General features: G+C 46.0%; 1 protein-coding gene and 1 pseudogene across 9 annotated transcripts in view; both read left to right on the plus strand.

Annotated features, from left to right (window-relative positions):
* Positions 1 to 5,524: 5,524 nt before the first annotated feature.
* Atp8b4 (ATPase phospholipid transporting 8B4 (putative)) overlaps positions 5,525 to 26,330 on the plus strand; it is a 220,421-nt gene continuing 199,615 nt past the window's right edge. For 2 of the 9 annotated variants that reach the window (XM_021261344.2, XM_021261348.2), the window contains exons 1-3: positions 8,912 to 10,402; positions 15,214 to 15,304; positions 18,796 to 18,861. In XM_021261344.2, the coding sequence (XP_021117003.1) occupies positions 18,834 to 18,861 (28 nt within the window). In that variant the 5' untranslated portion in view covers positions 8,912 to 10,402; positions 15,214 to 15,304; positions 18,796 to 18,833. Of the gene's footprint in view, positions 5,698 to 7,368; positions 7,456 to 7,488; positions 7,668 to 8,911; positions 10,403 to 15,213; positions 15,305 to 18,795; positions 18,862 to 26,330 lie in introns of those variants that run through there. The other 7 variants (XM_004835428.3, XM_087180914.1, XM_087180903.1 and 4 more) reach the window with 6 other exon arrangements.
* On the plus strand, positions 23,541 to 23,756 carry LOC147830551 (U2 spliceosomal RNA; annotated as a pseudogene).

Here is a 26,330-nt window from a genome sequence, read left to right on the forward strand (position 1 = left end):
AACTGGAGACAAACCTTTTACATTTTCCTTTCAGGTTAACTTTGAGCCTCTAAGTTAAGCCTTCGCCCTTCTAGACAGCCCACCCGCATGCTCAGGGTGCCTCAAGGGTCTTGTTAATAATGTTCGGATTTGGTTTTACTTCTGCAAGAGTTAAAACAACTTTGCCCTCAGATCTGAGGGGCCAGAGGGATGGTTGAGCTCAAATTTCTCTACTGCTTGAGACAGCAGCTGATCTCTGGTACCAGCACTCACAGGGAGACCAGAGTCTGCTCTCAAAGGCCTCACGTTCTGCTACCTGAGCCTCAAGGCAAAGATGAACATGAGGACTTTGAGAGGCATCATCTTTGAGTTTTCCCTTTCTCCTTCCCTTCTTATGGCCAAATACCATTGGTTCTATCTTTGGAAAACTTCTTGAGTCAATGTTTTGTTTTCCAGCCCCAGTGACACTGCCTTAATTTAAGCTACTGTTGTTGATGCCCAGGGAATGGGAAGGGCTGTCATCCAGCCCTAACGTGTGTCTTCCTTCATTGCCCTTCATCTCCCTCTGTACACCTAGCCGTCAGCCCTCCACAGCTCAGTGCTTCCTGAACACCCTCCTTTCCTCTGACCTCTGTCTGCTCCTGGGCTGCTCTCCCTACCTGAGTGTCTTTCGCTTCCCCTTGCTGCATACAAAAATCGTCCTGACCTTCAAGGCCCAGCTCAGCTGTTCTCTGTCCCCCATTCTCCCCCAATCGCACCTTCTTCTCTTAGAACTCATCATCCTTTTCCATCGAAAAGTTCTTTTCATGTCTATGACTCTTGTCCATGACTCTTGTCCTTACATCATTTACTTTATTTATGTTATGTTTGATTTCTTCTACTAAAGTCAAAAAATTTAAAATTTTTATTTGTTTTTATTATTGACGATCTGTCCATTTTATCCCCACCCCTGGCTTTGTTGAAGTATAATTGACAAATAAAAATTGGATCTATTTAGGGTGTATGTGAATGATCTGATATATGAACCCATTGTGAGATGATTGTCAGGGTTAAGCAAATTAGCGATTCTGTCACCTCAAGTTGTTGCCAGTTTTTATTTATTTATTTTTTTGGTGTTGGGGACATCGACAATCTACTTTCTTGGCAAATTCCAAGCACGCATTATAGTATTATCAGATAGAGCCAGCATGGCGTCTGGTAGACAGATGTTCATAGCTTAGTCATCCCATGACTCAGTGTTTCCACCCTTGACTCGCCTCTCCAGCTCCTCCCCACCTGCCACCCTGGCTGCCATCATTCTGCTCTCGGTTTCTGTGGTTTGACTTTTGCGATTCCACATGGAGGTGACATTATGCACCATTTGCCTTATTTCTCTTAGCTTACTGTCCTCTCGGTTCACCTGTGTTGTCCCAGATGGCTTCTATTGAGTAGTAACTGCAATCTGTGTATAAATATCACAATACAGAGTTTGTTTTCAAGTCCGTTTCCTGGAGGCCAAGCCACAGGCCATTTGCCACATGAATGTGATGGTGTCGCTACTATACTCAGGCTTGAAACCACTGGCTGAAAAGCATTATCTTAAAAATAGTTGAATGGACAAAATAATCAGATTAAAGTTTAGTCTAATATAAAAATTGATAAATTTTTAAAACAAAGCATTTTTTTGCTGAGTCCTTTAAAGGCATGAGAAGGCACAAGAGCAGCAGCAGCATGATTTTACAACCTCTAAATGTTACTAATTATAGTAGATGTGAATTGTGAATGTAAGTAATGTTAGCATTTTCCCTCATACTATTACTAAGAGTTTGACCAGGAGAGTGTTGAAGCACACCAATGCTTAGATCTTTGTTTTAAAAATCTGCTTATAATATATCAAACACAACTCCCTCTTTTACCTAATTATGACAAACCAGAGTTAAATTTCTAGCACATAAGTTGGGAATTAGACTTATCTGCTGTCTTGGGCATCAGTACAGTGGCACCTTGGTTCACGAATTTAATTCTTTCCACAATTCTGGTCCCAGACTGAATTGGACAAGAACTGAATCCAATTTCCCATAAGGTCAACACTGAACCTAAGCACTGAATTTGATTTGGGTCACACCAGCTCCTTGTAATGAAAAGGGGCATCATTAGAGAAAGCAGATAACATTAAGGAGAAGTGGATTGATTAGGGATGTAAATTATACAACCAAACTGCCAGGGTTCAAATCTGGGTTCCACCAAGCATGCACTGTGGGTATGAGAACATATCCCTTGCAAATAATGGGGGACAACTGTATTCAATACTGGTTATTTTTAAAAACTTTCTTTTGCATTTGTACTTTGTTCAATAGTATTCCTCAAAATTCATGTCTACCTAAAAATCTCAGAATGTTATTGGTTTATTTGGAAGGAGTCTTTGCAGATGTTAAGAGGAGACTCCAATAGAGTAAGGTGGGCCTTGAATCCACAGACTGGTGTCCTTAAAACAAGATCCGGAGAAGATGCAAAGATAGAGGAGATGTGGGGAGAATGCCACGAGGCAGCCAGGGCAGGGAGTGGAGGGTGATGCACCTAGAAACCAAGGAATGCTAAAGACTGTCAGCAACTACCAGAAGCCAGAAGGGAGGCCTGGGACAATTGTCCCTCAGAGCCTGCTGGAGGAATCAGCTTGGCTGGCCGCTTGATTTTGGTGGACCGTGGGAGAGTCCATTTCTGTTGCTTTCGATCATCTACTGTGTATATGTTGCCACAGCAGCCTTACAGGACGAGCGCAGCATTCTCGATATAAGTTTGATTCTGTAAGGTGACAGGACAAGATAGATCTCCTTCAGGGCAGATGTGAGTGTTCTGGGGTGGCAGTGACCTCCCATGCCCTAAAAAATGTGGTTAATTAACTCTCTGCAATGCATCTGCTCTTTCTCACTAACCTGTACACCCTGAAGGGTAATTAAGGGGAAAAAATTCCCCAACAAACCTTAAAGTGACCGGTGTACAGTCACAGTCTTTCCCAGCTCAGCTCCTTCTGTGCAGTCTTCCAAGGGCCTCAGGGTGTCCCTTTGTCCCCTGCTAACTCCAGGAAGGCATCCCAGAGCATTCACATGGCTGTGACAGTGGAAGGAGCCCAGAGCCCTGCATCCCTACCACACCCTCTGGATTCTCTTGCATAGGAGGTCACCTTGTCCTTGTCAGCCATGGGGAGGGAGCGAGGACACAGCCTCACACTGAGAGTCACCTTCATCACCAGGTCTTCGGCCTTGCAGGATTTGATGCTTCAAGTGACAAGGGAACAAGCTGTTAGCCCTGATTTCTCAGGAGCCCCATATCTTTCTGGATGTTTCTACAGGCAGCTGCCTCTGGAAGCCCAGACCCAAAGCTGGAAAAGCCAGCACTCTGGTGCATTCCTCCATGGGTCCCCTTTCTCTCTGGCCTCTGTCATGACTTAATCCAACATTTCTTTTCTTTTCTGAGATTTGTACCCATTTCCTCTGACATATCTGGATACAAGGCAAAATGCTGGTTTATCAAAGGATGCTCAGAAACATGGAAGGCACAGGAAGTAGCTCCCTTGTCTGCTCGGCTCTGAAACTGGAGCTCACTCTACCCCAGGTGATGTGAGGATGTGTGTGGAACACCTTCCCATTGTTCTAGCAGGCAGAATGAGTCCAAAGCTACCTGAGCAGCTCCCTACTGCTCCTGCTCTCCTCAGAGACCCTTGCCTGGTCTCTTTCCCATGAGTACCTAGTAATCACCTTTGCTGATGCGTCCTGCACATCCACAGAAGCTGCAGGACGTATGTTTGGGACTCACTCCAGCCATCTGGAATGGAAGCCCAGCGGTGGCAGAGGGCAGCTGCTTCTGAGGTGGAATGGAGGTAGCTGAGGGGAGGACATAAAAGTGATCAGTGACAGTTTCTCTCTTGGGCTGCTGGCTTGTGGAACTAACAAGATCCTCCCTGCTTACTTGCTCATCTTTCAGGATTCCGCTTCAGTTGTTCTGCTGAGGTGTCCCCTGACCCCTCCAAGCCTGCACAGAAATGCGTCTTCCCTCTCCTGTGTCTCCTGTAGGTCCAAAGCCTGTTTGGACAGCAGACACCCCTGTTAGAGTTCTTACCACACTCATCACAATTTGTTTGCAACTCATTTCTCTTCCACCAGAAAGACTCCTGCTAAGGCAGAGACCTTGGGGTGCTCAGTGCTTTGTAGAGGGGTTGATCCAGAGCAGGGGATCAGAAAACCCAAAGAATGTGAAGTGTTCCAGGGACATTTCCTGATTTCCTGTACTTCACAAATACCATTAGAGGAAAGGGAGTTTTCATACCTGCTGACCCACAGGCCAGACCAAAAGGGTAATAAGATGGGGCAAGGAGCTTCTTTAAAGCCTTTTGTCCCTTGTTCTGCCTTGCTGATGGGATGACAGCTACTAAGAAGAAAAAGAAGTTGGAATAAGTGAGTGTTCAGAGGGCCGGAGGATCCGGCTGCTCCTGTGTCTTCAAGGCTGTGCGGTGACAGGAACCACAGGAGCCCTGACCTGACCCAGATCGGATCCATTCTCCTGCTCCTCCTTTCTGGTGAGCGCTCTGGGCTGGGAGGATCTCTCATGATGTCAACTCTATAAAAACAGTAGAGGCCAAAAAATGTCTCTCCTGGGCACTGCTATGTGCAGAGGAGACACTGTCCTTCTCTGGGAGCCAGAGATGCACCACTGTGGGGAGTGCTTTTTTTGCCAGTGCCAGCAGTCTGTCCTGGCATCCGGTTTTGGCCCAGACAATTGGTTATTTGGAAGCAGAGTATTAGAATGACTTTTATAGCTAGGGATGTCAATTATCTGGCTTGGGGTTAGGCTGTCTGGCTTACAGCTGGGTCACCGAGTTCTGGAACACATGTTTCAGAATACACTGGAAAGGGCAGGCTAAATGCAAGTCACCTGCTTTTGGTGAATGGACTTGCATAACAGCAGGCTCTGGGTTCCATGTCCCCCTGTGTCCCAGGGATGGGAAGGGATGTTCAGGAAACCCCTTGAAGAAAAGTCTGCACCGATACCGGGAGCTGTTCCCTAGAGATGAATTTTAGCCTCCAGGAACTTGAGTGCCTTTATCTTTTTATTAAACAAAACCATACCAGCTTAGTTTTAATGTGGTAGTGGATTTACACCATTCTTAGCTGATTTTTAATTCTTGAAAATTTAATAGTACAGTAGGAAACCCGTTTTTGGTACTAGGGATTGAATCCAGGGCCTTTGACTGAGCTGCCTCCCCAGATGCCCCCACCCCTTTTAAATTTGAGGCAAGTCTTGCTAAGTTGCTCAAGCTAGGCTCCAACTTGATCTGTTTCTAAATAGAGGTTTCTGTCCATGTTTATTTCTCTTATTCTCTTCTTGTGAGTTAGTTGAGTAATAACTAAAATTCAACTGTGAGTCTGTTCATGGACAATGGAAAATCCCCACGAAAATGGTACCACCAGCAATGGGTCAGTTTGTATTGGCCAGGCCAACGGAAGGAAACCTATTTTCTTTTACAAAACGCTAACCCACGAACAGGAAGTGACTGCTGGGGAAACTGCAGGAGACTGAGCAGAATTACCCTTTCTTGGTGAATTTGAGCTCATCATCGCATGGAAAGTGCCAGATGACACATGAAACAAGAGGGGTTACAAATGGTACTTTCTTTTTAGAAATTAAAGATCATAAGGGGATGTGTGATTTCAAAGTTTTGCTGGACCTGTTTCTCAATGGGAGGTGAGTCAGCTTCAGTTGCTGGAGAGGAGAAGAGAAGAGGGTGAGGTGGGCCAGGACTATTATTAGTGTGGGGTGGGGGGTTTGCGGGGGGGAAGCAGAGGGGGGAGGTAGAAGGCCAAAAGCAATCTCCTAGGTGCAGGCAGAAAACGCAGAAACTTCCATTTATCTTTATTGATTTCATCCTTTTAAAATGTCTACTTTTTGTGCTTTATTTTGGAGTATTGAAAGGATATGGAAAGATGCACTTGGCGACTACTGACTTAAGAGGGAAGAGGGACAATGGTAGCAGTAGCATGGAAAGAACTAGAGATGTGGAGTAGCTCGCAACTCAGATGTCTTTCTATTCTAAGAAAGGAAATGTGGTGGCCGTTGGGAAGATTTTGGAGAGAGGCTGACATTGACTTTTGCTAGCCAAGGACTATAGGAAAAGTGCTGGGTTATATGCTATTTATTCCCTTTCTATTATTGCATATGGAATTTACACACACCCTCATTCTTTTATTTGTTATTCATTTGAGGAATATCTCACGTAACATTAACAAACAGCTTGAGAGGAAGGCTGTACTTTTCTCACTTTTACAACCAAGAAGCTAAACCTTAACATTGTTACATGATTTGCAGAACAGGGCAGGGTTTATACCCAGTAACTCTTGTGCTTTTGGGCTCAGGTGTATGGTTGATTTCCTTATAGTTTGAGTGTAAAATGGAGTAGAGACTACCCTTGAAATTATTTTTCATTTAAAGATGTTTTCCATTTAAAATGTTTTTAAAGATTTGATTGCTTCCTCCTTCAAACTGTACGTGGTCCTCTTTCTCATATAAGGAAGAAAGCCTTAGACTTGTTTCTAGAAGTCTGTAGTTTCTGGTTCCTGTTGTTTCGGTCTGTCTAGCGCTCTGTGGACACTGAAGGGCCCAGCACAAGGGTGCAGGAGGATGGCATTGATGAGGCACAGGGGAGCAGCTTGCTGGGGTTCTGGAGACGTGATTAAAACATATTTGGTTTCAGCACGTAACTGGCAAATCTGATGCAACTTCCAGATAATCCCTCAATGGCTTTAAATGTAAAGGAGCCATAGTTTCCCTTTTTAAAATTAGGCACCAATTGAAATATTTTGTTTTCATCTCATCTCACCTTAGGGACACCTCAAAGTGATTCCCAACTCAGAAATTCAAATCCATTTCCTACGATTATTTGTTCTTTGGTGTCTTCAGGCTTAACACTTCCTCTGCAATGAAATTAAGGACGTTGGGGAAGAAGTGTTATTGCCTTGAGTGCTAATGTTGCTTGAGACTGTTCAGCTTTCATTCATAGAGAGTTCACCCCCGCCCCGTGACGATTTAAAGAAAAACAAAAGCCCATGGCTAATTCTGTCATCTCTGGGACACAGGTGGGACCTCTGCAGGACCTTGCTGTCTTCCCCAGTCTGCCTGGCGAACTGGGTGAGGAGCGTGGTGGCTGGTGTCCCTTCCCCCCTTTCCCTCCATCCTTCTGAACTGATTCCTCGGAGGGAGCCGGCCCTGCCCTGCGGCCAGCCTCTTGGGAGTGTCCTTCAGGTCCTCCACGATCAGCCACTTCTGCGCTGGCAGCCGCAGCAGGCACCTGTACAGGGAGGGGCTCTGTGGGGCTTCCAGGCTTTTTCTCAAGCAGCGTTTTTCTCCCCGGGTCCTCACTGGTAGGGAAGGCGCTCTCTTGCACGGTCTTCCTCTTTTTCTGCGGATGTGCTGACTTTGGTTACCACCTAGCAGCTTCCGGTAGTGGTGAGTGGTCAAGAGCATTTTTCCGGGAGTTGATCTCAGGTTTTCAAGAATGGCCCCTGGAGACCCAGTTTGTTTTCTATGTAATTACTAGAGCTTTCAGAACAACCTGGCTTTCTCAGGGCTCTGGGCACGGAGTGGATGCTGGTTTGCTCTTCTTCCCTCGAGGCTGGGAAATAAATCTCCCTGTGGGTGAGGGGCAAGGTCAGGCCCAGGTGAGTAGGTGGGAAGCCGTCCTTGGTTGGAGAGATCAGCGGAACTTTAGCTCAGGGCTGGCTGTGACTTTGTGTTTCTTTCTTCCAGCTTCCTCTTTTGTTTTGCTATTTCCAGCCATGTGGTCTAGCAAATATGTTATATTATTTTCCTTTTACTAAAATATAATTTTGGGGAACGTTTGTTGGGGATGGGGGATACAACATTTTCATTTTTTGGTTTGAAATACTTTTTTTGTTCTACTAGCATCACCTATAAATAACAGTGGAAGTAGTATAAATGTACATTTCTTTTGGTTTGTGAGTCTTGGTTTGTGAGTCCTTTCATGATAGCTGGTTTTAAATTTTTAAGAAGGTTTTATCTCGAAATCTTCCTCGAGACGCTGTGATTCTGTGATGAATTCGTGCTTTGGGTGTGACAGCTGGCACTGGGCTGGCCCTCTGAGGCTGGAGTGTTCTGTCCTCAGTGCTTGGATTTGTGTGAACAGAACGAATTGATCTCGGTGGCTGTTTAGTCAACAGACATGGAAGTGTCTCAGGTTTCTGGCTAACAATTAGCTGTTTAAAGTAAAAGGAAGCTGGTGAGCAACATTAACTGGGGGCTGAAGGCTTATTAGAAAGAGATGAGGAAATATAGTTTCATATGGGACTGAAACACCTGTGCCCCCCCTGTGCTCAGGTGTGGTTTCCTGCTATCTCCACTGCTGGGTCAGAAGTCAGGATGATTTTGCTTAACTTCTGTTTATCTGGCACTTTCATATTGTCTTATACACAAGTCTTTAAAAATGAGACCCCAGTGATTTTTGTTGTTTCCTGGCAGTGTGTGTGTGTGTGTGTGTGTGTGTGTGTATGAGTGTGTGCACAGGAATATTTTAGTTTGCTTATACACAGAGAACTAGATTTTCATCTAGTAGAAAAACAATTATTCAAAAGAAAATTGGAAATTGTAACTCCTGGAACTAGAACTTCCTAATGGATGCATTCTAGCGACCTGTAGGGCATGCAGGAGGATCAGAAGGAAGGATTTCTGGGCTGGGGATTTAGCTCAGTGGTTTCGCTGCCTGCCTCGCAAGCACAAGGTCCTGAGTTCAATCCCCAGTACCAAAAAAAAAGAAGGTAGGATTTCTCACGGAAAGATATAAAAGAAAATGGTGATCCCTTGGCGGTGCTGATACATAATTTAACACTTTAACACTGATAAATAATTTTCTAAAGAGGTACTGAGTATGGCTTTGGGACATGTGATCCTGCCTTACCTGGAGGCTGCCTTTCTTCCAGTGCCCTCTGATTTACTCAGCTGAAGTTTGCAGCACCCACATCCCACGGGGGTCCCTGGGGGCAGCCACGAGGGCTCTGTTCTTGTCCTTTGCTGGCTCTTCCACACCCATCGTTCCATTTCACCTCTCTTCACTCTTGCTGTTTCTGAGTGAGATCACTCATTCCTGTGACTTCAGCACTTCCTTATTCGTGGATGACCTCGGGTCTCCTTGGTCACCTTTTCTCCTTAGCCCTGAGGATATTTTCAATGACCAAGGGGCATTTCAAGTCTAATGGAATCAAACTCATTCTGCTGTCCCTGTTCTTGCTTCTGCCCTTCCACCTTCTCCTTCTTCTCCTTTCGTTGATGTATTTGTCACTTTAGCTAATGGCAGAGCCCTAGACGTCACCCCAGATTCCCCCTTGTTCTTCACCTCAACACAGACCCGCCTGTAAACTCAGGTGATCCAATTGCGGCAACGTTTCTAGACAGTGGCTCCACTTGCTATGGGGTCCTTCAGAACCCTTCCCTGTCTACTCTGCCCCCGCCCTCCTCCCAAGCCCCTGTGATCTCGGGGCCACGACTGGACCGCTCCCCTGACCCTCCCTTCCCTCCCCAGCACTTGGCCTTTCTATGCGGTGTTCCTTTCGCCTGTTTTACCTTGCTTTATTCAGTGAACTCTTCTTCCTTCAAAAGGACTCAACTCAGAAGCCCCCGTGAGTCCTGGCTGACTCCGGTGAGCAGGCCCTGCGACTCTGCTCCCTCTGCCTACACAGTTCCCTCCCTCCACCGGAGCCCACTTCTCTGTCCGGCGGCCCTCCCTGGCGTCGTCGGTCCCCATCTTCCCTGTACAGTGGGCTCAGGGAGGCTGGGGGCGCATCCCTGCCTCCTCACACACAGCCCAGGTTGGAAACAGGGTGGGAGACCAGAGAAGTGACAACAGAAGGACGAGGTGGCGCTCAAATTGGAGAGCAGGTTTCCTACGTGTGAGGGTTTAAAAATACACTTAGGAAAAACGGACATAATAGCAGCTTTCCTCTCCTGGGTACTAGTTTGTGGCCGGAGGCACTGTGCTGGTGGCTCGACAGACCTGGCCGGATCCTGTTTTCCCGATAACCCTGGGAGTTATTCCGTGCTTGGCTGGAGCTGAGAGGTCAATGGGACGGAGCCTGGGGCCACCGGATTCCAGGCCTGGGGAGAAACAGGGAAGCGAAAAGGGGAAGGAAGGTGACTAACCCGGGAGGCTGGCCTGGGAGAGAAAGGGGAGGCTAGAGGGAGGGGAAAGGAAGCCAGGGAGGCTGGAAGGACGAGCAACGCGGAGGAAAGGCAGCTGGCAGACGGCGGGACGGAGCAGGACACTAAGTGGAAGGAAAGCTGTGGGTCTCTGCGGCTGGATGGCGGCTGCTCGCCTGGCAGAACGCGTCAGACTCCGGTGTTAGCAGCGCACGGCCATACGGACCTGGTACGCAGAATACAGGAGGTAAAATCATTACTGTGCAGGCGTGGTAATTAGACACGACTGCCGAGCGGTTCATAAACCCGGCTGAATTAACCGTCACTTTTATTTGTGTCCTCACACACACATGCAGGTGTGGGCACACACAGAATTATTTCTCACTTCTACTTTTGTACGCTGTCTGCAGTGTACGAGCACTGACAGCAAATACGGCCAACACACCCGCCTCACCTCGGGCCCGCACACACCTGTGCACTGGCTTCGCTGCTGCCCCGGGGTCCCCTCCTCCGGGTCTGAGCTGTGGTCAGCTGCCAAGCCCACTGCCCACCACGGACCCCGCGCTCGGACGGCCAGGTTAGGGCTACCTTGGCTGTGACTGTGTCGGCTGCACGTCTAGGCGTGGGAGGACACCTGAGGTTTTCCTCTTGGGGCTCTGGGGACCTGGGGTGGAGGGAGGGGCCAGCAGGGCTAGGACCAGAGACAGGGGAGGCAGCGAAGGGACAGAAGGGCCTCCTGCTGCCTGGCTTCACACCTAGACCCCAGCTGCTCGGGCCGGTGGCTCCGCAGTGGGACCTGGAGAGAAGGAGAGGTGAGCTGGGAGAGGCATGAAGCAACGTCAGGGGGCCGAGGAAGCGGGTGCGAAGAAGAGAGAGGGAGGAGATGGAGGAGGGCAGGCGGCGGGCGGGGGTTGGAGGACGAGGAGCAGGCGTTTGTGTGCAGAGGCCCGAGGCAGGTGCAGGGAGGGCCTCGGGACAGGTGACAGGACCCAGATCTGCATCTCCTCGCCCTCCAGTTCCCCCCCGGAGTGCTCGGTCTCAGAGAGGAGACAGCGGAGGAAGGAACTGAAGGCGAGGAGGGGTGGAGGCTCGGGTTGGGCTTGCTGGAGCCCTGGGCTGGAAGGAGGCGGAGGACCCATTTGTCGGGCACCTCCTAGGCCCCCGAGGCCCTGGGATGGAGGCAGGCGGGCAGGGGCTCCCGGGCACCATGCTGCCAGGAATCTTCGGCCCCCCTCTCCTGGCCCTCGGCTCCTGTCCTCCTCGACTGCCCTGGCCTCTACCTTTCTCCTCTCTCTGCCAGTCCCCTCCCGGTCCTCTGCCTTTCTGTCACCCTACCTTGCATTTTTAATCTTTCTTCTCCCATTGGCTCTGTCCTCTCAGGTCACCTTCCCACCCCATCTCTCCACCACAGACATGCCTTATATTTTAATATTTTTTTGAGGTTGGGGACTCTCCCTAAGTTGCCCAGGGCAGCCTTGAACTCATGATTCTCCTGCCTCAGCCTCCTGAGTAGCTGGGATTATAGGTGCACACCACGGTGCCTGGCCCCTGCTTTTTAGTCTTACCTGTTCGCACTTTCCTCCTTCTCTGAAGAATATCTTGAAGGGTGATGTTCACTGCCCTCATTTCTTGCTAACATTTGTGTAGATAATTTCACAAAGAGTTCAGAGGGCTGTCTGTAAGCTGACTGTGAGGTACGATCAACATATGCAGTGAATGTTTACATTAAAAATTATTGCACTAAAAGACATGTTGCCAGGCATCCCCCTCAAAATCCCCCCTTCACTTGGAATACACTTATCCCATTGTCTTTGCCACTTTCTGAAGCAGCTCTGGAAATTCTCTTTTCGAGTGTCTTTACAAGATGTGATAAAAAATACCACAGCCGAGCATGGTGGCACAGGCCTGTAATTCCAACACTTGGGAGGCTGAGGCAGGAGGATCGCCGTGAGTTCGAGGCCAGGCTGGGCTACACAGTGAGTTCAAGGTCAGCCTGAATGACATAGTGAGACCTTGTCTTAAAAAAAAATGCTGCTGCCCAGGGCCATCCAGTGGAAAGCCAGGCCCGTAAAAACATGACGCTGCATCCTCATCCACCTTATTTACCAGATCTGTGTGACTTCTGGGTCTTCCCTAAAGTCAAAATGACAGCGAGAGGGAAACTTTTTGAATCTATTCAGGCTACTGAGGCAGCCATGAGAGTGCAACTGAAGACCCTCAGGGAAGAGGACTGCAGCGCTGCTGCAGAGAGTGGCAAGGACAATAGCATAAGTGTGTTTGAAGTAAGGGGGAGGATTTTGAGGGGGTTCATGGCAAAGTGTCTTTTGCTGTAATACATGTTAAAAATTCAAAGCTTGCCTGCACTTTCAGTCACCTTCTACCTAATGGACACTCCCACATGAGCCCCGCTCCATAGCCCATCCAGGTGTGCCATGGAGCTGACAGGGATCTGCTCCATGTTCTATAATGAGATGGCAGAAAGAGCGACCCAGGGCCAGGCTCTTCAAGCCAACAGGGCCCTCTTCTCACCACAGCCTAGCAGGCCATTCTCGAGGGGCTTCCTTTGGTCCTCTGGACCACCATCCAATGGCTCCGCCGAGGAGACCCAGCTTTCTGGGACCACCTCTTACTAGCTCAGGATTTGAATGGTGTAAAGCAAGGACAATTTATTAATTTGAGACACGGAACATTAACTGTCAGGAGGACCCGAATGTTCACTTCAGCTGCCTCCTTTAGTCTCTCCCCGTGGGGAGCACCTGTGAGAGAGCAACTTGTCACCAGCAGGTTGCTTGGTGAGTGTGGCATCGGAGCAGGGGGAATTCCACCTCCTGATGTGATTGTTGAATGGCCTCAGGTTGTTAAGGAGCCTGAGTTTCAGCCCTGTGCTCGCAGCGTGGAGCCACCTGCACCCACTTCCTGTAAGGAGAGACCCCCTTGGGGTGGCACGTGGGCAGGATGGCTCTTCCCTGCCCAGGGGCTTAGCTGAGCTGTCCGACATGGATGTCTTGTTATTGTTCAGCCTCGAGGTGTCTGAAACCCACTCCTCACTCTCCTAGTTCAAACTGACATTTTCTTTTGACTTTGCCATGTCCTTCATTAGAAGAATTATTTTCTGTGACCAAGATTGACAACCTAAACTTGAAATGTAAATATACTTCATGGAAGTATAACTTTTAATTTTAAAAAAGTATTAATGCCATTTTAAATGAATATGTGTGTAAAGCTCCTAGCTATTACTGTATTTCTGTTACCTTTTTTCTTTCATCTCTGTTTTTCCCATGCCCTTTCTCATATATGAGGTGTGATGAAAAAATGCAGTAATGGTTAAATTTTGAACATTTATCACAGTAAAAACACACTGCCATTAATTACCCTTAAAATATTCCCCCTCACTTCAAACATTTATCCCATTGTTCTTTCCTCTTTCTGTAGCAGTTCTGGAAGTACTCCTTCTGGAGGGTCTTTGGTTGCACTGTTGTGCCTGCTTTGATGTCCTGCCTGAATTGATTCAGAATGTTTACTTTTCATGGTCATTTTGACTTTGGGGAAGAGCCAGAAGTCACACCAGACCTGGTGAATAAGGTGGATGAGGACACAGTGTCATGTTTTTATGAGCCTGCCTTTTTGTGGGATGGCACTGGACAGTGGCATGCACGGAATTCTTGATCACACTTGGTAAAGACATGACAGAGAACTTCCAGATCTGCTTCAGAAAGTAGCATGAACCATGGGATAAGTGTGTTGAGAGCAAGGGAGGAGGGGCCGGGAATGTAGCTCAGTGGTTCCACCACCTGCCTCGAAAGCACAAGTTCCTGAGTTCAATCCCCAGTAAAAAAAAAAAAAAAAAAAGAGTGGGGGAGGATTTTGAGGGGGACTCATGGCAGTGTGTCTTTTACTATAATTATTTAAAAAAACTTAAGCATCTACTATATTTTGATCACTCCTTATACATATGTATGAATACATGTGTATTTAAATATATGTACTAGAACTTCCACACAAGGAAACTACTATTTTTTTTGAGTAGGAAAAATTTATTGAGAGAAAGAAAGCTTCTAAGAGAGACAGAAGTGGGGCTGGAAAGTGGGTTGCCCGCCCACCCCACTTTTCAAAGATGTTTTATACAGCAAAGCCATGTGGTGAGGCGGGTACAAAGTGGGACAAAACTATAAGACCCAATGGAAATTTACAGGGTGGGCATGAAGTGGGGCAAAACCATGACCAACCAATAAGATTTCAAGTACAGTCACCCCAGTAATATTGATTAAATGGGAGTCAAATGGGAAGACAGGTCACATACAAGGAATTTCCCATTTAGAATATCAATCACTGCTAGCTATCTCTAGGGGAAGTAGTGCCTCCTGTGTTTATAATGCTGACCAGTGAATGTGCCTCAATTATTCTCCATGTTGGCTCCTTGCTGTGTTGGCTCCTGGAGGGCTGGTGCCTTAAGGGGGGCCTTGTCTAACTGCCTAAAAGATATCTAGTTAACTTACCTATTTGCAATATTTCCTCCTCTGAAGAAGAACCCCTAACTCCTGTGAGAAGGCAAAGGGCGAAGACCGTTCTGGCTACTTCCAGCTGAAGAGGGTTGTAGTTGTGATCAGCAGTCAGAGTTACTCTACAGAGGGTCTGTCTAAAGACCTTCGATGGGTGCCAGGCACTGTCATCTTGGGCAGCCTTATAGCTTTGAGTCTAAAGGAGACAAAAGCCAAAGAAATAGTTAAAAATACATGGGCTAAATTATAAGGTCAGCAGGATTGCTATGAATATAGCCAACAAGGGAGGAAACTGTCAGTTTAATCCCTTGCATGAGACAAAGCCAAAGGTAAGACAAGCCTTCCTCATCAGCCAATGGTGATATAAACCTCTTCTCTTCTCACTTCTCTGCTTTGGGGTGACCTAAAAGAGGGGGTTTGTATTCATATAAATACTCATTGGCTTCTGTATTTGTAAATGATTGAATTTCAAAGCCCTGAGTTCCTACTTCTGGAGCTGGGCTTTACATTTTAGCAAATATTTTTCTCTCACCCAATTTTGTTTCCTGTATTTCTTCAGACCTCACTGATCTGAAAGTTCAGCAAAAGATGACTTTTTCTTTCCTCCGGCATCCTTCAGAGTTGAAGCAAGAGTCAGCTGGGGTATTTTGGTAAGTTGATAAACATGTAAGAGTGAAAGGCTTCAATGTTACTTTCTCAAAGTTAGACCGGGATCTGCTTCTCCCATAAAATATATCTGGATTGCCACTATTCCAAGGAAAAGATTGGGTTGGAAGGGACCTGAACTGTAAGGTCAACTCTGTGTCTTCCATTATAATTCCATGTCTTAGAGAGTAAAAGCACTTGAATAAGATCGTAAATAAGAATAACTTCTGAAAATCTACAGTATTGTTTCATTAAATGACAGTGATCATATTAACATTCTGGGTGAATTATGAAGTGGAGAATATTTGCTATAAAAGCAAAAATGGCTAAAATGAAACAATAGATTTATTCAATATCTTCAAAATAAAAGGTTTTGAAGACTTTGGGAAGTGGTATTAGAGAAATTACTAAAAATAACAACGTCATGGGATAGTTTGAAAGTAATTTTAGGAAGGATATGGTGTTGCTTTATGTTTGATTTTCTGGGAGCTTTTAAAATGAGAAGTTCTTGCAGAAAGATCTAAAATAAGAGAAGAAAGGTGTTGCATGGATACGTTCCCTTTAGTTCCCTTTATAGTACATGGTTTATGTAGGTTCATCCTTTCTACAGGTGTCTGTTGACACCAGTCTCCCAAACCCTAAGGGGAAGTGGAGGTGAGGCAGGCCGAAAGCTCATTAACTTCCTGAGAGAGGGATTCCTTCTGGCTGCGTTCTCCTTGTCCTCTATTCCAGTTTAGAGCCCCTGTGGTAATCTGGTTTGAAGAATTCTGCTTCCTGTCCCCCGGCTGGGACTTGGAGCCGGACAGAACATGTGGGCCTCGTCTCCAGAGAGAAGGGTCAAGCCCTGACAGGTTGGCCCGAAACCTGCCGATGAGCTGCCCCTCTGGCCAGATGGGGCCACCAGGCCCGATGTCCCCCTCACATAGCTCATGAATCCATCTTTCTGATGTCATTTTGTATCCAGTGTGACTACTTTTGCCTTTTGGCTTATAACTATTTAATGAAACAAAGAAACAATGAAGAAAGTCCTTTGTGGATGAAAATTCACTTTTGTCCATGCTAATTTTCCCAAGAAGGACTTTCTTCAAGGACAAAAACCAAACAAACAAACTAAAAAAACCCAAACAAACAAAAAAACCAACCAGCCAAAGAAACAAAAAAAAACCCCAAACAAAGCCCAAACCCTCTTTTTGTGTCTCTTCTTCTGCAGCTATCATGTCCCCTCAGTGTCCTTCCCCACCCCAGATCTGCACATCCCCCAGCCCTTCAGTTAGCTGGCAGTACTCTCCCCATTGCTGACCCAAGTTTGTCTGTGCTGTGAGCTTCCTTCTGGGCTAGAGATGGGGTACACAGGAAGACAGGGATGGGAGGAGGGAGGAAGCAGCCACAAAAGCCACAGCCACCCCCAGCCTGGAGGGCAGCTCTGAGACACTGGGGCTTGGGCCTGGGGTCTAGGAAGGGAGAGCTGGTGAAAGGGAAGAAGTGCTTCTTAGCACTGGTAACCCTTGCTCCTTTCCTTACAGAAGCCTCAGGAAGGGTTGGTAGCGCAGCAGCACCTGTGGGCATGGGTCAGACATGGCCGGAGAGACGAGCTCTGGGCTGGGGGAGCTGGGAAAGTGCGTTCCAGAGTGACAGTGGCTCTGGGTCCTCAGGACGCTTGGAGGGGCTCCTGTCTCTGACTCGAGGTTGAGGGAGGCCTCTGAAGGAGGTGACTCAGGAGGCCAAGAGGTGGTGACAGCAGGAGAGAGCAGGTGTTCAGATCCTGAATGGAAAGAGGCCAGACCGAGTATTTCTGGAGTCCAGACAGGAGAAGCGAAAGGAGCACATGGAGGGGGAGTGATGAGAAATCAGGCTACAAACTGAGCGGGACCAGGCTGCAGAAGGTCCTGCCCACTGGGTTAGAACCTGACTTTTTCAAGGCCAACCGAAGGAGCCTGGAGGGTTTGCAGCAGGCCCTGCCAGACCCTGTCTCCTCTAAGGAAGTAGACTCTGGCTTCCGGTGTCTGTGTGGGCACTGCCCTACAGGGGAGCGACAGGGGCAGCATCTCTGGGAGGAGGGACTTTGTGGCAGGACCAGGGAGTTACTGACGGTGACATTTGCGATCACCGCTGTTTCTAGCAGCCCCTGACAGCGCAGCCTGTCTCCTTGCTGGAATTTACAGGAAGGCCCTGGGCCCTAGGTGGTATTCATGGCCTTGTATGTTAGGCACACTCCAGGTGGCTCCGGCGAGGCGCAGCATGGTTTCAGGTGCTCTGGATTCCGGGGAGTCTGCAGGGTGCAGTGGATGTTGAGGAACTTCCTTTGCTAAGCCATTGTCTTCCCCATTGCTGGTCTCCATATGACTGAGCACCTTCTTTATGTGTCATTGCGTCATGCCATATCCCTTCGCGACCACCGAGGCATTGGTCTTACCAACAGAGAGCGATGTATTGGGCACCGTGGCCACCCTGGCCTGTGTTGCCAAAGGTGCCTGCCTTCCTTCCCATGGTCCTCTGGGTTCTGCATGTTTGAAATCATCTGCTTGCCCCTTTATTTGTAAGTCTTTAATGACAATCGCTGTATGAAGGAAAGCAGACCACATGTGGGGTTTGGGAGGCATTTGAAGATTTGACTCAATTTTAATGCCAAATCGAATGGCACACTGTCTGTACCGTCACTTGTCCCTTACAGTCTTTATAGGGGAGTTCACATTTGAGTCTGATGAGATAAACTGGTCTTAGCTTAACAAGAGAAAAGCCAAAACTCCGTAAAAAAAATCTGATCAGAGTCTGACATGACACAGAAGCCTTCAGACTGAGCTCCTCAAGTCCCTGGATGAGTTAGTCCATTTTTATACTTAGGTTCGGAGACGCTGGGAAGACCATGGAGAACTGGGATTGGGCCACAAGGGTCTGAGCCGATGAAAGCAGTAGGGAAGCCCAGAGAGTGGTCTGTCCTGACTCCTCCAGGCCCTCAGTGTTGCCTTTCTTCCTCTGAGGTGTGGGGCAAGAGCCTTTCTGAGTGGGGCCCTATGACCTACGCTCAGACACGGCAGGTCAGCGAATTTCTTTATGGCCAGCTCTACCCAGAAAGACAGGCAAGTTGGAATAACACTTGCAATGGTCACAGTTGGTGCTGGCGAGAAGGGGCTCTGGTTTCTGTGACTCGCCTTGGGGTGGACGAGCTCTAATCTCCATGGCTCGCTTCGGGAGGAGAAGGGGTGGGACACACAGGGCCAGAGAAGTCAGAGAGAAACTGCTTCTGAGCTCTTCACTTCCCAAATGGCTGTCATTTTCTAAGCCCTTACATCTTTATAATTCAAACATTACTTTTTGGCAAAGAATTAATCTAATCTGGGCAGGTGAAAGCCTGGTAAATTGAATCTATTCTTCCTTGTGGTGTCAGCGACTTCATAGTCACCTAGGTTTGTCTAGGACGAAAGTTAGAGTATAAATCTATGATTACTGGGCATTTTCCAAATCCTGATGTTCTCTTCACCTCTTGTTTCCCCACTAGGCCAACTGTTTTGACCCAGTGACAGACCAGGTGCGATAATGTTCCTCTGTAAAAAGAAACCATGCGGTAAGTATGGCACTGTTCTGATGGCACGAAGAGGTATGGATGTTGAATATTACTTTTGTTTTCATGGAGGCTTTATTTGCAAACAACAACAACGACATCAACCACAAACACAGGTCATAGGTGTGAAAGAAGTTTTGACACCTGTATATACCCATGTGACCCCCCCAGGTGTGTAAAACAAGATATAGGACATTTCTGTCACCTCAGCAGTGTTTGCAGGTCTTTTTATTCATCTTCCCCAAATCTCCCACAGCGACCTTCTGATTTATATCAGTTCAGTTTTGCTTATTTTTAAATGACTATAAATACTGTATACTGAAACAATACAGTATACATTCTTTTGCTGTGATCCTTTTGCTCAGCATAAGGTGCTTTTGGGCCACATATCTATATGGTTGCAAATTAGTTTGTTCTCCTTTTTTTAAAAAAAATTTCAAAGCAGTGTTTCATTGTGTGAATATGCCAATATTTAAGACTGAATTCATATACCACAGATAATTTTGGTCATGGTAGCAGGAAACACACTTTGGGTTGGTTGTTTTGTTTATTTGAGTAATCAGTCTACTGAATATACGTTGATTTTTCCTTATCTGAAATGCTTGGGACCAGAAGTATTTTGTAGTTTTTAAAAAATTTATTTTGAATTTTTGCATACATTTTACCTGACTAAGCATCCCTAATCTGAAATCTAAAATGCTCCCAAATCTGAAACTTTAAAATGCTCCAAATTGTTTCAGATTTGGGAGCATTTTGGATTTCAGAGTTTTAGAAGACGGACGTTCAACTGGTAGCATTAATGGAATTCTGGTTCTTTAAGGCAGCATCCCAACCTCAGAGTGCATATCTTCTCTCTTGTCTCTAGTTGGTCAGTGGCAGACTGTCATGTCGTTTTTACTTTCATGGACTTACTTTTTCACTGCTGTCATTGTTTTTGACCACAGACTCTGTAGAGACTGAAGGTTGGTTACAAGTTAGCTAATGTCTTGCCTCTCCTTCTCAGAAGGTCCCAGACAAGTACTTAACCTGCTTCCAAAGGTGATTACTTCCTGATGCAGTTGGATTCCTTGCTTCCTTTAGCCTCATAACCAGGTGAACTCTGTCTTTCAGGAATTCCCACCCACAGGTCATTAGTGATGCCCTCTGGGTGATGCTTTCATATTCCCAGTGCCAACCTAAGAGTCTATGGACTCTTGTCATGTGGAATTACTTTTATCAAATCACAGGTATACATCCCCAGCCCTAACAGGTATACTCTTAGCTGTAAACAGGAGGCTAACCAGCATTAACGTTAGGCACAATCCCAGCAGGACCTAGTGTGGCCAAGCTTTGACAGGCTGAGGACATGAATGACATTTGGGTCTCTGTCTCTTAAGATAGTTTATGTGGGATATGAATGTGCATATGTCAAATTGGGTGAATTTTAATAAATCAAAATAAGAAAATGGAAGTCACTGTAATTATTTAGTCAGGGATCAGCACTTGAGGCTGCTGTGTTGTGTGTAGCTCTGGAGGCCTCTCATCCAGTGACCTTTGTTAACATGTTTGTCAACAGAGACAGCCCCAAGTGGAACCATACTGACATTATTTTGAAGCCCAGTCTTTTTGTTTTTGGTACCGGGGATCGAACTCGAGTCCTTGCTCTTTTGCAGCAGGCGGAGAAACCACTGAGCTAAATCCCCGGCCCCCTTGAAGCCCATTCTTTAAACTTGACATCGTGATTGTATTATTTTTATGTCTTTGAATAGTTCTCTATAAAATTATTCTTGTCTATATTTCCCCTAACTTTTAATTTTGAGAATATTGAATTTTACAGAAAAATTGAAAGAGGAATGTAGTGAAAGATGAGTATCTTCACCATAATTCTACAACAGTCATTGTTTTGGTATGTTTCTCCTTTTTCTTTCTCTGCACAAACAGATATGCTCATTCATGTACACACACATGCACACACAGATATTCTTGTCAAACCATCAGACAACAAAATTGTGATGTGTAACCCCAAATATTTCATCATGCATCGCTTAAAAACAAGCTATTCTCCTACATAACCTTGGTATCAGAAATACAACATTGACAAATAACGTGCACTTCATTTTTCAATTTCTCTACTTAGCCTGTGAATATCTCCTCTCTGAAAGCTGGTTTAAATTTTTTGGTATGGTGTCCAGTCAATGTTCATACATTGGGTTTGGCATTTAGTCTCTTTTTAAAAAATATAGAATAATTTTCCCATTATTTCAAATTCTAGAAAAGTCTAGGCCCACCATTTTGAGCACTTTTCTAGTAGAGTTTAGTTAATTTCTCCTATGCCAGTTTGGATTGAACATTTTTGGCACAAATACTATGTCAATTATATTCCTTTTTAATTGTCAGTTAGCTAGCTTATCGACAGCTTTTTGGTGAGGAGTTTACCGTGGCTCTTCCTCACACACAGTGTCATGGAACTGAGCACTGGTCACCACTACGTAAGGAGGCTCAGTGTCTCTCCTGCATAGTTGTGTCTGCCAACGCCGAGGCCAGTTCCTCCATGTTGGACTTATTACCAAGGCCACACGATGTGAGAGAGCTGACAACTATCAGTGCATGATCATGATGGAGAACAATACATCTTTAGGTTACCTCAGTTCCTCTAGACCTGATAAAGGACTGGAGAGCTTCTTCATATGAAATAGTCACTTATTCAGTCAGCCAACGTTTTTTTTTTTTTTGGTACTGGGGATCGAACTCGGGTCCTTGCGCTTGCGCAGCAGGTGGTGAAACCACTGAGCTAAATCCCTGGCCCCTAGCCAACATTTTTTAAAGTCTAATTTTTAAAATTTTTAATTGATACATAGTAATTGTGCATATTTTGTGACATTTCAATATATGTGTACAATATATGGTGTAATGATCAGATCAGGGTAATGGGTCTATCCATTACCCCAGACATTTATCATTTCTTTTGGTACCGGGGATCAAACTTGGGTCCTTGCGCTTGCAAGGCAGGCGGCGGAACCACTGAGCTAAATCCCTGGCTCTATCATTTCTTTTTAACAAACATTTTTGAGCCCTTTTTACAATTCAGTCAAATAGTCACATTCTCACAGCAATTTAAAAATTTATAGTAGCGATGATGGCTTCAAACAGTCTGTGAAACACCACTCCAAGTGTTGCGTTTGTGAGGGGAGCAGCTGTAGAGAGCTTTAGCCAGCCAGGGGTTGCTGGGGGAAGCACTATCCTGGCTCCATGAGGATTCTGTAGCTACAGCATTTAATAAAGGCATGCTTCCACTTATCTACCCTTTTGGCATCTCAGGAAGCACAGGCCATCAATAATATGTGTAACAATATGCAAGCCAAACATGGGTGTGGTGGGAAAACCACAATTTTCCCCCAGCTGGGCTTTATTCTTTGTCATCTCCATATTCACATAAAGTCTCACATACTTTAAGATGTAAGGTTCCAGCCAACTGACTCAGATTTTTAAGACATTATGAATTCAGGATTTTTTATTGGCTTTTTGGTGAATTCTCCCTTTCTGAACATGGTACAGGGGAGACCCAAAGACACAGTGTTTCCAAGCATGTTTGTGTCTGAAGGAGCCATCCGAGGGGATGTGTTCATGTGTGAGATCCCCGATTCAGACCTCATCGCTTTGGTAATACGGAAGCAAAAGAAGTGGATAACAAGGGCTCTCTTTAAGCTGCTAAAGCTACTCTTGGCTAGGAATGGGGGGCTGTGGAGCCAGCAGCATCGCTCCGTAAGGGAAGCCCCCAGACTGTTTATGGAGCTGGGAATAAGCAGCCCGGCTGCTGTGGGTTTCCCTGGGCCCCAGGCTCTGCTGCCTTTGTGTTTTCTTCCTTCTTTAATGAAAGTATTAAACATTATATTTATGACCGTGTTAGTACAAAGACAAATATAATTTAAACTGGATTCATTATTATGTATCTATTACTATTTTATTCATTTTTTTCTTCTGATTATAAAACAAATGGCAATTAAAATCCTCTTTGTTCTTCGGGGGCCTTACAAGCATTGCAGTCTCTAGAGGGCTCTGCTTGTTGTGCTTCCTGGACGAGTCGCCTTGATCCCCACGTGGCTGGTGGCCTCCCAGGGACAGCACAGGGGACCCACAGCTTCTAAGACAGCTCCTCTGCCCGTCTTGGTGGGCCAAGTGGATGAAGCTCTCAGGGGCGCTTGGAGTGGCAGTGCAGCACTTTGAAGTCATTGCTGCTGCTATGAGTTTAAAAATCTCATGACACTACCAACCTGTATGACACTTCTGTGTGTGTTTTCACAACACAATCAAAATCTTCAGCTTTTCCCCCCTCAACTTTCCAGATGTTTGATTTTAGGTGGCTGTGACATAAAATGGTCAATAGGGTAAGAGCAACAGGGTAGGAATTTCCTGGTTTTGACCAGAATGGAGCCGTGGGTGTGGAGGCTCTGTTGACATCTGGTGGTTGTCCCCAAGTCACAACAGAAACATGAGTCAGAAGCAGTAGCAGGAAGCCTGGGTTCCACCGCTTCTCAGCCCTCGGTACTCGAATCCTCTAAGCTTCCTCACCTTTCGTCTTTGAAAATTAGGGCTCAGATCTCCAAAGGTCACTGTGAGAATGAGCATAAAATGCAATGATGTATGTGAAGCAATTATAGAAGCATTACCTATCTGTTGGACTACTGAATAAGTAGATATATGGTATTGCTTCTCGGCCTTTTGGCTAAGATCAAGTGTAGTAGATATATGGTATATAGTCTATTGATTTCTAGTTTTTCCTCAAACCCCAGGCTTTGCCAAAGTCCTTTTGTCCACTTCCATGCTGACATGAGTGTTGTGTGTTCAGCTGGGCTTCCTATTTACGGAGGGAGCTCTCGGGGCTCCAGTTTAAGAGGACATCTGGAAGCCCGGGGCCTCTTCTGGCCCCTCCAGAACCCATAATTTCACAAGGGCTGTTCATTTACAGGGCCTCCATGAAGGTGTACTGTGGTCAGTGCTTTGGTTGAAGTTAAAATACCTGCTTTGTGAGCATTTCTGTTTTCTCCTAACATAAATGCTGCACTGCCACGTTTGAGTAGTAAACAAACAGCAATAGGACCCAGACAGCATGAGCCTCCACATAGCAGCATTTTGAATTTTATGAATTTTGTTCTCCAGTGGGGGATTGAAGTTCATATTTTTTCTATATAATTAGATTAATGCCACTAACCTTTTCTTTAGCATATTCTATTTAGTATCCACTGTGTTTGTCCTGTGATGTGATAAAAGAGGTGAATAACACATGAAATCCATCCTTGTCAATGCATATAAAAGTATGTAATTTATATATACATGTATATGTGTGTATGTGTGTGTGTGTGTGTGTGTGTGTGTGTATTCATTTGTTTGTTTTTTGTGATAGGGTCTCGCTGTGTAATTCAGGCTGGCCTTGAACTCATGGCGATCCTCCTGCCAGGTCCTCACAAGTACTAGGATTACAGCTGTGCACCACCAGGCACAGCTGTATATGTTTAAAAAGTGTTAGGGCTGAGGATTTAGCTCAGCAGTTCTGCCGCCTGCCTCGCAAGCGCAAGGTCCCAAATTCGATCCCTGGTACCTCCCCCCTCCCCCCAAAGTGTAATAAAATGTCTATATTCAAATGTGAAAAAAGTTAATTCTCTTGAGCTTATCCTTTACAGAGTAACAACAAACTCAAAAGCTGTTTTCTGGAGTAGTTTTGCAGTTATACTCAGGAAGGAATTGGTTGTTTGAACTTGCTTTTTGTGTATTATAGTAATTTATTAGTCAAATTGGATCATGCTTTTTTGAAACTATTTTCTTAGTTTAATTGAATGAGGGCATTGAAATGAAGCACACACCAAATGGCACTGCACAATCAGTGATATATTTAAGAGACCATGCTGGCACCAGGGAAGCCCTCTCATAATTTTATATTTTCTGATGAGTTTTCTTCTGTATTTTAATAACTTTTTGGTGTCCGGAGAGGAAAGAGGATGGAAAATATCTTGTGATGCCACGAGAGATGAGGAGAGAACACCTCCCTCTTGCATTTCACTCTACTGGAAGTTGGTGTAGAAAGAGGCTAAGAAGACCATGGAGACCCTGGGTCCTTGCTGCTTGGCCCAGGACCTCTAGGCACGGCCTTCTGCATGGCCCATCAGCCTCGGAGAGAGCAGAAGGGCAGCACAGGAGCCCTTAGTCCTGGGTGAGGCTGGGCTTTCATCCTGTGTCCACGCAACTTTGGACTAGAAATCCTGGGCCGGAGGATGCGCTATATATTTACAAATTTGCTGACACAGTTATTGTGCAGAGCTGGCCAAGGAAAATGCAGAAAAGCAAAGGCTGCGGGTTCTCAAGTCCTTCTGGGTCTGTGAGCTCCTGTAACTTTGAATGTGGATTCCGGAGGTGTGGAGCCATCGCCGTTTCACTGCTCAGGCTGTAGCTTAGGTGGGGTTGCTGGCCATGATCGATCGGCAGTCAGCCAGGGTTTCTGCAGGGAAGCTGCGGACTGTTCCGCACCTCACTTTGGAGTCAGGGCGCGGTGCTGGTGGCTTCTGGAAAGCTCTCCTGTTTTGGTCTTTGCGAGTCCCTCGAGGTTCCTCTCGCATCTCAGGCTGCCCGGCTGTGGCGGGTCTGCCCGGGACTCCAGGCACTCTGCCTTTGTGTTCTCCTCCTCCATAGGGAGTATTAAAAACTGTATTTTATGACATGCTAGTGCAAAGACAAATGTGATTTAAACTGGCTTCGTTATGAAGTATCCATTAATCACTGTTTGGTTCGTTTTTCTTTCACTAGGGCTCTTGTCCTTCGACTTGGCTTCTGTTCACCCCGAGGGAGGCGACTCTTTTTGTAAATATATTTTTGATTAGTGAATATTAATTTTTCAAAATATTGGGCTTCAATGTGGTATTTTCATATATGGATATAACAGGTGAGTCAGGCTCAGGGATTTTAGACAAAGAAAAGTGATTTGATTAAACTCCCAGCCTTGGAGGGTCAAGGGCACAGAGAGTCAGTGAGGACTCACGCAGACGGCATCACAGCAGGAGTGCTACGTTTCCGTGTTTATGAAGTTAACGTAGAGTCACTGTAGTGGGGTTTTCCGGAGAACAGAAGCAATGGGATATATAGAGTCCCATCAGTTTTTTCTTATATTAAGTTTACTTTATTAAATAAATTAATAAAATTTTGACATTTTAGTATTTAAATACATAACAGTTGGGCCAGGGATTTAGCTCAGTGATTCCACTGCCTGCCTTGCAAGCAAAAGGTCCAGAGTTCGATCCCTGGTACCAAAAAAAACAAAAAAAGGAACACTGAGTTCGATCCCTGGTACCAAAACCAAAACAAAACAAAGAAACAAAAAACCCACATAATATATTATATGTAATTAATAAGTCCCAAGATCTGCAGTCGGCAGGCCAGAGGCCCAGGAAGGCCAGTGATGGAGAGCAGTCTACCCCAGCATGCTCAAACCCAGGCCGGCCAGAGTT

Source organism: Heterocephalus glaber, unplaced genomic scaffold, assembly GCF_053883595.1.
Source record: "Heterocephalus glaber isolate CG9 unplaced genomic scaffold, H.glaber_assembly_v1.0 deba00000122, whole genome shotgun sequence".
In the NCBI taxonomy this organism is placed as follows: domain Eukaryota; kingdom Metazoa; phylum Chordata; class Mammalia; order Rodentia; family Bathyergidae; genus Heterocephalus; species Heterocephalus glaber.